This window comes from Hyperoodon ampullatus (assembly GCF_949752795.1).
Source record: "Hyperoodon ampullatus genome assembly, chromosome: 3".
Lineage (NCBI taxonomy): Eukaryota > Metazoa > Chordata > Mammalia > Artiodactyla > Ziphiidae > Hyperoodon > Hyperoodon ampullatus.
The window spans coordinates 83121352-83133703 of record NC_136916.1 but is presented as its reverse complement, the minus strand read 5'-3'; the positions used below and the strand labels follow the sequence as shown (position 1 = coordinate 83133703).

Here is a 12352-nt window from a genome sequence, read left to right as displayed (position 1 = left end):
GCTGCTGCAGTGATACAGCACTGTGTTTAAAGTCAAAAGACATGGTAGCATCCTGGTTCTGTCACTAGCTGTGGGATCTCGGAAAAACTTGTCTACCCTGGTTGAGCGTCAGTGACCTCCTTCGAAAAAATGGTACTGGTACCCACTTCTCAGGTATGTGTAGGGAACAGATGTGGTAACAGCTGTGAACACACCTTGTAAACTGTAAAGGGTGCTATAGAAATGTAAGACAAAAATGATCACAGTGCATGGACATATATACACTACCAAACGTAAGGTAGATAGATAGTGGGAAGCAGCCGCAGAGCACAGGGAGATCAGCTCGGTGCTTTGTGACCGCCTGGAGGGGTGGGATGAGGAGAGTGGGAGGGAGGGAGATGCATGAGGGAAAGGATGTGGAAACAGATGTATATGTATGACTGATTCACTTTGTTATAAAGCAGAAACTAATAAAAAAATGATCACAATGGCAATTAGTGACTCACTAAATGCTGGGGCACTTTTTTAAAACCTGAAGGACAATAAAATGACAGTAGTGTTAAGAATAGGAAAATTAGAACGGGCATGTGGATTTCTAGCTTGGGGTATGTTAAGTTTGTATAGACTGTTATCGGAGATCTCCTATAGGTATCAACTGCTTTGGTACTTGAGATCCTCTCGACATTTTAAATGTTTTGATCTTAAATAAATTCCTGTTATTGAATACCAACTATGTACTGGGCAGTTAGACACTGACTGTACCAAATGAGGGGTTAGGCTGTAGTGGTGGGAACATAAAACCAAACAGGAATCCTTTATAAGTCACTGTTAAGTCCTTCATGTAAAGAAAATGGAGAGGGCCTCCCTGGTGGCACAGTGGTTGAGAGTCCACCTGCCGATGCAGGGGATACAGGTTCGTGTCCCGGTCCTGGAAGTTCCCACGTACCGCGGAGCGGCTGTGCCCGTGAGCCATGGCCCCTAAGCCTAAGCGTCCGGAGCCTGTGCTCCTCAATGGGAGAGGCCACAACAGTGAGAGGCAAAGAAAATGGAGAATGTTACATTAGACAACATTGAGAGAGTTTGTAGTTAGGATGGGGATGGGAGTGGGAGTGGAATTTAGGTAGTCAGAAAAGATCTGCATGTGAGAAAAGCTACCAAGGGGAGGATGGGAAGGAGCCAATCACGTGAGGGTCCAGGGGAGGGACATTCTGGACAGAGATAACAGTGGATCCCATCTGTTCGTCATTACACTCTCGCATCTTGGAATGACCAGGAAACAGGAAGTGGGGTAACTGTCCTTACAATCACTTTTATCATTGTTGTTGTATGTAGAAAATAAAATGTGCATAAGAAAAGCTTGGCACATTTACGTGATTAATAAATAAAAGTTCTTATTCTTCCCTTATTAAAGCTTGCTGTACTTTTTTGAAGAGTTGCATAACTATATTTAAATTTTCTGCTATTATTTAAACATAAAAGTTTTTCTTACTACTTCGCTATTTTATTCAACTATTTTTCCTATCAATAAAAATTTTATCAAATAACAGATTCTTATAAGCCCTTGTTTACCTAAATGAAGCAGCTTATACAGTGTTCTGTTTATGCTCAACATGACATACTTCATGGTTTCTTTTCATGCCAAGTATATTATTTTAATACTAAAAAATTTCTGTCTTTAGAAATATTTTAAATTTATAGCAAGTGTACTTATTAAAGCATTTATTTAAACACATATTTTAGAAAAATACTCTCTTCTTTTGACAAGGAATGTAAAGTAGAGTTAGGTGTTTTGAAGTTAATTCTTTGCTGAAATGTGCCTGTAAGTCAGGCACATTTTTTGTCTGTGAAAATAATTCCTCTGGCTTTCCATGCTCAGTTTACAGAGTCAGTAGCCAAATGAGGATAAAAGATAGACTTGATCTAGAGAGTGTATATGAAGTTTTCTATTTAAATGTTTGGGTTTTCAATGCATGCTTCTCTTATTTTTAAATCTAATTGCTTGTAAAGTAGGAAATTTTTAAAAAGTAGTGTATTTTCAGCTATTAGAAGGGGATTAGGAAAGCTTTATGCAACTCATTATTAATATTAATTTTAACAGAGTATCTCTGAGAGTCTTCCAGAGAAGTATGTTGATCATTTATCTGGAGCTGCAGGTCAAAGAGGAAAAAATATATTAAATGGACAAGTAGAAGGTAAGAACTATATTTTTATGAAAAAGTTATTTGACAGCATGTTGATTTAAAATGGGAATTCTGATATATTCTAATAGCCAAAGAAAATCACCTGTCGGTTAAGAGGAAGAATCATTCCTCACACTGATTTCAAGTTGAACTGAGCCTGTCTCATTCTGGAAAAGAAGTGCTGTATCAGAAGAACTAAGCAGCTATATCTTTTTTTCTTGTCAAAAATCCATCAGCAGTTTTTAGGCAGTTTTTATTTGGCCAAAAAGCAGTGCTTGAATACTTAACTGTGTGGTGTGTTCTATTTAAGCTCTGAGTGTCCAGATGTTCTTTTGTAGACAACGTGCCATGATATAATCATCTATCTCCATGTCTGTTACCAAGTTACACTGTGAAGTGTGCCACCCTTTTGAGGTGGTCCTCAAAGACACAGTTTGCTTGTTGTTTAACCAAGTGTCCTAAAGCATGTACCTGAAGTTATATCATTTTTTATTCTAAAAAGCTATGCAGCTTATATTCTGAAAACTATTAAAAAACACAACACTGTCGATGCAAAAAAAAAAAGAAAATCACCTGTCAAATGCATAGTGAGGAAAAAGACGAGAAAAGGAGGGAAGCTGTGTATCTTATCTGGTGTCAGCCACAGATTAAATTGAGAGTCCCCTTTAAGGAGCTAAATTATTAGTTCCGTTTCAAGGTACTCTACAACCTAAGGAAAGTCGGGAAATGAGGAAGAGGAAAGAAGGACTAAAGAATGAGAGAGGCAGAGGTTACAGGGAGTAAATGAAGGAAAAGGAAGCAGGGGTCTGTGGAGGACGGGGGCAAAGTAAAATAGGTCTTTAGAAAAGGGAAGAGCAGAGTATTTGAAACGTGAGACAAATTTGAAGTGAGCTTCCAGCACCGAAACTTGTCAGAGACGAACAGCAAAGCTTTCCCACTCTTACTGTGGGAATGTAGAAGCAGACTCATAGATCAGAGTTTCTCAAATTTTAATTAGTCCCCTGGGGACCTTGTGAAAAGTGCACATGCTGAGCAGCAGGTCTGGGATTGTGCATTTCTGACAAGCTCTCAGAGTAGCAAGGGTGTAGGCTTGCATTGAGAGAAATCTGGAAGAGGAGCCACTGGATAGTTCAAGACAGAACAGGATCAAGGAAAAGCATTATTTTGTTTTTCTTTCTGAGTGTGTTTATAGCCAGAGGGTAGCAAAGCGTTGAGGTAGAACTTATAGATGTAAGGTGCCACTGCTAAGCAAAGAGGAAAAAAGAAGTGGTGGGGATGATCCATAAAAAGAATGTCAAAGGGGGAGAATTAAGACCACAGATCCAGAGACTACCTTTGAAGAGGAAAGAATACAGTGAAAGGAAAGAGGGGGGAAAGAAGGGTGTTAGGGAGGTGATTGTGGGGGTGATGAGGAAACTTGAGAGAACTCTCGTTAGATGACTTCAGTGTATTTTTCTTATTAGTTTCTGCTTTATAACAAAGTGAATCAGTCATACGTATACATCTGTTCCCACATCCCTTCCCTCATGCATCTCCCTCCCTCCCACCCTCCCCATCCCACCCCTCCAGGCAGTCACAAAGCACCGAGCTGATCTCCCTGTGCTCTGCGGCTGCTTCGCACTAGCTATCTACCTTACGTTTGGTAGTGTGTATATATCCATGCCTCTCTTTTGCTTTGTCACAGCTTACCCTTCCCCCTCGCCATATCCTCAAGTCCATTCTCAAGTAGGTCTGTGTCTTTATTTCCATTTTACTCCTAGGTTCTTCATGACATTTTTTTTAAATTACATATATATGTGTTAGCATACGGTATTTGTCTTTCTCTTTCTGACTTACTTCACTGTGTATGACAGACTCTAGGTCTATCCACCTCATTACAAATAGCTCAGTTTCGTTTCTTTTTATGGCTGAGTAATATTCCATTGTATATATGTGCCACATCTTCTTTATCCATTCATCCGATGATGGACACTTAGGTTGTTTCCAGCTCCGGGCTATTGTGAATACAGCTGCAATGAATATTTTGGTACATGTCTCTTTTTGAATTATGATTTTCTCAGGGTATATGCCTAGTAGTGGGATTGCTGGGTCATATGGTAGTTCTCTTTGTAGTTTTTTAAGGAACCTCCATACTGTTCTCCATGGTGGCTGTACCAATTCACATTCCCACCAGCAGTGCAAGAGTGTTCCCTTTTCTCCACACCCTCTACAGCATTTATGCAAATCCAAACTACAATGAGGTATCATCTCACACCAGTCAGAATGGCCATCATCAAGAAATCTAGAAACAATAAATGCTGGAGACTTCAGTGTGTTTACACTGAAACAAGGTTAGCTCATTGCTGCTCCAGAGAATACTGGAAGCAGGAGTGGGTGCTAGAATTGAGGTAAACCCCAGCTCCTCCTTGTAACTATCAGGCATCAAAGATATATGTTGTGTTGGTATGTGTTATTCAAATGAGATTAATTTGAATATGGAAGCATTGGCTGTTTTTTTTTTTTTAAGACAGGTTTGTGGGTTTTTTTTTGGCTGCTTGGCTTGGCATGTGGGATCCTAATTTCCCCGACCAGGGATTGAACCCGTGCCCCCTGCAGTAGAAGCATGGGGTCTTCACCACTGGACCGCCAGGTGAGTCCCTAAGATAGCTAATTTTTTGATGATAATTGTTTCACAAAAATCCTTTTAAACATTAGCATGATATACTGAAGCAAACTAATTTTGGAAACAAAAGAAATTAATAGGGTTCATTCCCTAAATGCTAAAATTCTTATTTTCAGTAAATACTACACTGATTTTGAAATATGAAAGATTTTTAATATCTAATAATTCTGTGGCAGTAAAATTTACTTTTTCCTTTTTGATAATCGTACTTAGATGTTGAAAACTTATAATACGTTATTTCTTAGATGTGCCTTATATACCTTCTTGCATGAGTGGATCGAGAAAATTTAAGATGACTTAACTACAGGTTCCAAGAAATGTAGGCATACCAGTAGCCCACATGGGTATGGAAAAAAATGAATATTTTTATGAACTATTATTCTACAAGTGTATATCCAAGCTGATCAGTTCATAACACTTTCTCTGATGAGAAATGAATTATACATTCAACTGAACTGTCGTCCCAACTGTGCACTTCCTAAGTTACGGGACAAATTGATGAACATGATAAATACTTGTAGTATAATGGTGTAAATGATGCTGCTGTATTGCATTCAAGATATGCTGTTGCATTTTACCATCAGCTTTCACATTTACCTTCTCGGGGTCATGATTTGTTCCTCTGATTAAAGATCACTTTTCTCCTCATCAATCAGCATGTTCACATTGGTACATGTGCATTTTTCTATTTTATAAAGGCTTTTGGAACATAATCTTACTTTTGAAATCTTAACTGCATGTTTTGTTAAACCTGTACTCCTATTTTTTCTTCAGTATCTATAGTGGATTCATATGTCTGTCTTGTTGCAGTCCTAACTTCCCCCAAGAAACAAAACACCAAAACCTAAAGTATTCACTGCCAAGGCCAAGCATGAGGATTCTCCTCAGTACTAACTGCATGAATATATAGTTGGCTTTCATAGTTACATTTAATTGATTCTATGTCCCTTTTGCCTTTTAGATTCTCCTGAAAAATATCCTCACTTGAAGGTAAAAACTTATATTTTTATCTTGAATTATTAACTACAGATTGTATCAAATGTACATTATTTATTAATCAACTTGTTTCAAAACCCATTCAGCCTGCAGTTGGAGTGAAAGATTCTGTTCCTAATAAAACAGTAGGAATGAAGGATTTACAAACAGCCAGATCAGGTAAATTTTGCAGTGCAAATTTCACTCTGGAAAGAGGTACACTAAAATATTTGAAACGCTCACAGCCTTCATATTCCTAATTCTTTTTTGTTTTTGCAAGTTTAATTGAAGGATTTGACATAAATAAGGCACATGTTATTGTTGGTATCCATGTTTTGAAAAAAAGATATTTACAAGCATAAGAAAAAGATATTTTTAAAATGTAAGCTTTAACTCAGATGTTTCTATGTACGTTTCAATACCCGAAAGTTCTCAGTTTGGAATCTCTGTACTTTTTAGGGATTCTCAGAGGTTAATTATTAGATTCTAAGATTTTTCCAGTTTTATAAAATGCTTATTTGAATTCTGACCTTAACCTAGAGTAAAGCTTCACTTGCTAACGTGTCAATTGTATTTCAAATTTAATTATTTCATTTTAGTGGTGTTACATGGATGAGCTTAAGCCAACCAGATGTTTTGATTAGCAGACTCTGTGTGTGTGTGTGTGTGTGTGTGTGTGTGGTCTTTGATTATTAAAAGTGGGGGAAAGTAATCATACCTTAATGACGATTTGATAGACACAATCTTTTAAAACAGCAATTCTGAAAGTTTTGGGCTTTAAGATCCTTTTATTTATTTGTTTGTTATTTTTTATGATGCAGATATAGGATCCTTTTATACTTTTAAAAATTATTGAGAATTCCAAGGAACTTTTGTTTAAGTAGGTTGTATCTACTGATGTTTACTGTATTGGAAAATAAAACTGAAAAATTTAAAATACAAGCACACACAATCATACATTCTATTAGCCATTAGAAGTATGATGTTATCACATATCTTGTCTCTGGAAAACTGCTCTGTACACTTAAAACAGAATGAGAATGGAAATAACGTTTACTGTTATTGTGAAAATAGTTTTGACCTCTTGGACCCCTTGAACGGTTGAGTCTTGGGACTCCAGGGATGCTCAGGTGACACTTGAGAACCACTGTTTTTAAACCATTTACAGAGCTCATGGATGTGAAATGATAAAGGGATGCTTGTGATGAAACAGGCTTTAAACTTTCACTTTTACATTTCTTGCTTTGTTCTTTGATTTGTCTTTTTTTTAATGTATACAGCAGGTTCTTATTAGTCATCAATTTTATACACATCAGTGTATACATGTCATTCCCAATCTCCCAATTCATCCCACCACCATCCCCAACCCCCTGTGGTTTTCCCCCCTTGGTGTCCATACGTTTGTTTTCTACAACTGTGCCTCAATTTCTGCCCTGCAAAGCAGTTCATCTGTACCATTTTTCTAGGTTCCACATATATGCGTCAATATACGATATTTGTTTTTCTCTTTCTGACTTACTTCACTCTGTATGACAGTCTCTGGATCCATCCACGTCTCAACAAATGACCCAATTTCATTCCTTTTTTATGGCTGAGTAATATTCCATTGTATATATGTACCCCATCTTCTTTATCCATTCGTCTGTCGATGGGCATTTAGGTTGCTTCCATGACCTGCCTACGGTAAATAGTGCTGCAGTGAACATTGGGGTGCATGTGCCTTTTTGAATTATGGTTTTCTCTGGGTATATGCCCAGTAGTGGGATTGCTGGATCATATGGTAATTCTATTTTTAGTTTTTTAAGGAACCTCCATACTGTTCTCCATAGTGGCTGTATCAGTTACATTCCCACCAACAGTGCAAGAGGGTTCTCTTTTCTCCATACCCTCTCCAGCCTTTGTTGTTTGTACATTTTCTGATGAAGCCCATTCTAACTGGTGTGAGGTGATACCTCATTCTAGTTTTGATTTGTATTTCTCTAATAATTAGTGACGTTGAACAGCTTTTCATGTGCTTCTTGGCCATCTGTATGTCTTCTTTGGAGAACTGTCTATCTAGGTCTTCTGCCCATTTTTGGATTGGGTTGTTTGTTTTTTTAATATTGAGCTGCATGAGCTGTTTATATGTTTTGGAGATTAATCCTTTGTCCGTTGATTTGTTTGCAAATATTTTCTCCCATTCTGAGGGTTGTCTTTTTATCTTGTTTATGGTTTCCTTTCCTGTGCAAAAGCTTTGAAGTTTCACTAGGTCCCATTTGTTTATTTTTGTTTTTATTTCCATTACTCTAGGAGGTGGATCAAAAAAGATCTTGCTGTGATTAATGTCAAAGAGGGTTCTTCCTATGTTTTCCTCTAAGAGATTTATAGTGTCCAGTCTTACATTTAGGTCTCTAACCCATTTTGAGTTTATTTTTGTGTATGGTGTTAGGGAGTGTTCTAATATCATTCTTTCCATGTATCTGTCCAGTTTTCCCAGCACCACTTATTGAAGAGACTGTCTTTTCTCCATTGTATATCCTTGCCTCCTTTGTCATAGATTAGTTGACCATAGGTGTGTGGGTTTACCTCTGGGCTTTCTATCTTGTTCCATTGATCTATGTTTCTGTTTTTCTGCCAATACCATATTGTCTTGATTACTGTAGCTTTGTAATATAGCCTGACGTCAGGGAGTCTGATTCCTCCAGCTGCGTTTTTTTCCCTCAAGACTGCTTTGGGTATTCGGGGTCTTTTTTCTCTCCATACAAATTTTACGATTTTTTGTTCTAGTTCCATAAAAAATGCCATTGGTAATTTGATAGGGATTGCATTGAATCTGTAGATTGCTTTGGGTAGTATAGTCATTTTCACAATATTGATTCTTCCAATCCAAGAACATGGTATATCTCTCCATCTGTTGGTATCATCTTTAATTTCTTTCATCAGTGTCTTATACTTTTCTGCATACAGATCTTTTGTCTCCCTAGGTAGGTTTATTCCTAGGTATTTTATTCTTTTTGTTGCAATGGTAAATGAGAGTGTTTCCTTAATTTCTCTTTCATATTTTTCATCATTAGTGTATAGGAATGCAAGAGATTTCTGTGCATTAATTTTGTATCCTGCACCTTTACCAAATTTTTTGATTAGCTCTGGTAGTTTTCTGTTGGCATCTTTCATATTCTCTATGTATAGTATCAAGTCATCTGCAAACAGTGACAGTTTTACTTCTTCTTTTGCAATTTATATTCCTTTTATTTCTTTTTCTTCTCTGATTGCTGAGGCTAGGACTTCCAAAAGTATGTTGAATAATAGTGGTGAGAGTGGACATCCTTGTCTTGTTCCTGATCTTAGAGGAAATGCTTTCAGTTTTTCACCATTGAGAATGACGTTTGCTGTTGGTTTGTAATATATGACCTTTATTATATTGAGGTACGTTCCCTCTATGCCCACTTTCTGGAGACTTTTTATCATAAATTGGTGTTGAATTTTGTTGAAAGCTTTTTCTGCATCTATTGAGATGATCATATGGTTTTTATTCTTCTATTTGTTAATATGGTGTATCACATTGATGGATTTGTGTATATTGAAGAATCCTTGCATCCCTGGGATAAATCCCAGTTAATCATAGTGTATGATCCTTTTAATGCATTGTTGGATTCTGTTTGCTAGTATTTTGTTGAGGATTTTTGCATCTATATTCATCAGTGATATTGGTCTGTAATTTTCTTTTTTTGTCATATCTTTGTCTGGTTTTGGTATCAGGGTGATGGTGGCCTTGTAAAATGAGTTTGGGAGTGCTCCTTCCCCTGCAATTTTTTGGAAGAGTTTGGGAAGGATGGGTGTTAGCTCTCCTCTAAATGTTTGATAAAATTCACCTGTGAAGCCATCTGCTCCTGGACTTTTGTTTGTTGGAAGATTTTTAATCACAGCTTCAATTTCATTACTTGTGATTGGTCTGTTCATATTTTCTGTTTCTCCTGGTTCAGTCTTGGAAGGTTATACCTTTCTAAGAACTTGTCCATTTCTTCCAGGTTCTCCATTTTATTGGCATAGAGTTGCTTGTAGTAGTCTCTTAAGATGCTTTGTCTTTCTGCAGTGTCTGTTGTAACTTCTCCTTTTTCATTTCTAATTTTATTGATTTGAGTCCTCTCCCTCTTTTTCTTGATGAGTCTGGCTAATGGTTTATCAATTTTGTTTATGTTCTCAAAGAACCAGCTTTTAGTTTTACTGATCTTTGCTATTGTTTTCTTTGTGTCTATTTCATTTATTTCTGCTCTGATCTTTATGTTTTCTTTCCTTCTGCTAACTTTGGGTTTTGTTTGTTCTTCTTTCTCTAGTTCCTTTAGGTATAAAGTTAGATTATTTATTTGAGGTTTTTCTTGTTTCTTGAGGTCGGCTTGTATAGCTATAAACTTCCCTCTTAAGACTGCTTTTGCTGCATCCCATAGGTTTTGGATTGTTGTGTTTTCATTGTCATTTGTCTCTAGGTATTTTTTGATTTCCTCTTTGATTTCTTCAGTGATCTCTTGGTTATTTAGTAATTTACTGTTTAGCCTCCATGTGTTTGTGTATTTTATGTTTTTCCACTGTAATTCATTTCTAATCTCATAGTGTTGTGGTCAGAAAAGATGCTTGATATGATTTCAATTTTCTTAAATTTACTGAGGCTTGGTTTGTGACCCAAGATGTGATTTATCCTGGAGAATGTTCTGTGCGCACTTGAGAAGAAAGTGTAATCTGCTGTTTTTGGATGGAATGTCCTATAAATATCAATTAAATCTATCTGGTCTATTGTGTCATTTAAAGCTTCTGTTTCCTTATTTATTTACATTTTGGATGATCTGTCCATTGGTGCAAGTGAGGTGTTAAAGTCCCCCACTATTATTGTGTTACTGTTGATTTCCTCTTTTACAGCTGTTAGCCGTTGCCTTATATATTGAGGTGGTCCTATGTTGGGTGCATATATATTTATAATTGTTATATATTCTTCTTGGATTGATCCCTTGATCATTATATAGTGTCCTTCCTTGTCTTTTGTAACATTCTTTATTTTAAAGTCTATTTTATGTGATATGAGTATTGCTACTCCAGCTTTCTTTTGATTTCCATTTGCATGGAATATCTTTTTCCATCCCCTCACTTTCAGTCTGTATGTGTCCGTAGGTCTGAAGTGGGGCTCTTGTAGACAGCATATATATGGGTCTTGTGTTTGTATCCATTCAGCAAGCCTGTGTCTTTTGGTTGGAGCATTTAATCCATTCACGTTTAAGGTAATTATCAATATGTATGTTCCTATGACCATTTTCTTAATTCTTTTGGGTTTGTCTTTGTAGGTCCTTTTCTTCTCTTGTGTTTCCCACTTAGAGAAGTTCCTTTAGCATTTGTTATAGAGCTGGTTTGGTGGTGCTGAATTCTCTTAGCTTTTGCTTGTCTGTAAAGCTTTTGATTTCTCCGTGGAGTCTGAATGAGATCCTTGCCGGGTGGAGTAATCTTGGTTGTAGATTCTTCCCTTTTATCACTTTAAGTGCATCATGCCAGTCCCTTCTGGCTTGTAGAGTTTCTGCTTTGAAGTCAGCTGTTAACCTTTTGGGAGCTCCCTTGTATGTTATTTGTCATTTTTCCCTTGCTGCTTTCAGTAATATTTCTTTGTGTTTAATTTTTGCCAATTTGATTACTGTGTGTCTCGGCATGTTTCTCTTTGGTTTTATCCTGTATGGGACTCGCTGCATGTCCTGGACTTGAGTGGCTATTTCCTTTCCCATGTTAAGGAAGTTTTTGACTATAATCTCTTCAAATATTTTCTCTGGTCCTTTCTCTCTCTCTTCTCCTTTTGGGACCCCTATAATGCGAATGTTGTTGCGTTTAATGTTGTCTCAGACGTCTCTTAGGCTGTCTTCATTTCTTTTCATTGTTTTTCCTTTATTCTCTTCTGCTCAGTGAATTCCAGCATTCTGTCTTCCAGGTCACTTATCTGTTCTTCTGCCTCAGTTATTCTGCTATTGATTCCTTCTAGTGTAGTTTTCATTCCAATTATTGTATTGTTCATCTCTGTTTGTTTGTTCTTTAACTCTTCTAGGTCTTTGTTAAACATTTCTTGCATCTTCTCGATCTTTGCCTCCATTGTTTTTCCGAGGTCCTGGATCATCTTCATTATCATTATTCTGAATTCTTTTTCTGGAAGGTTGCCTATCTCCACTTCATTTAGTTGTTCTTCTGTGGTTTTATCTTGTTCCTTCATCTCGTACATAGCCCTCTGCCTTTTCATCTTGTCTATCTGTCTGTGAATGTGGTTTTTGTTCCACAGGCTGCAGGATTGTAGTTCTTGTTTCTCCTCTCTGCCCTCTGGTGGATGAGGCTATCTACGAGGCTTGTGCAGGTTTCCTGATGGGAGGGAGTGGTGGTGGGTAGAGCTGGGTGTTGCTCTGGTGGGCAGAGCTCAGTAAAACTTTAATCCACTTGACTGCTGGTGGGTGGTGCTGTGTTCCCTCCCTGTTGGTGGTTTAGCCTGAGGCGACCCAACAGTGGAGCCTACCTGGGCTCTTTGGTAGGGCTAATGGCAGACTCTGGGAGGGCTCACGCC

General features: G+C 37.4%; 1 protein-coding gene across 1 annotated transcript in view; it reads left to right on the top strand.

Moving 5' to 3' along the window:
* Positions 1-12352, top strand: part of LOC307049540 (ankyrin repeat domain-containing protein 26-like) — a gene marked incomplete at its 5' end in the record, with an annotated part of 67925 nt that overhangs the window by 8870 nt on the left and 46703 nt on the right. The window contains 5 exon segments of the mRNA XM_079699100.1: positions 2078-2171; positions 5067-5119; positions 5123-5165; positions 5783-5811; positions 5904-5976. Coding sequence (XP_079555226.1) covers positions 2078-2171; positions 5067-5119; positions 5123-5165; positions 5783-5811; positions 5904-5976 — 292 coding nt within the window.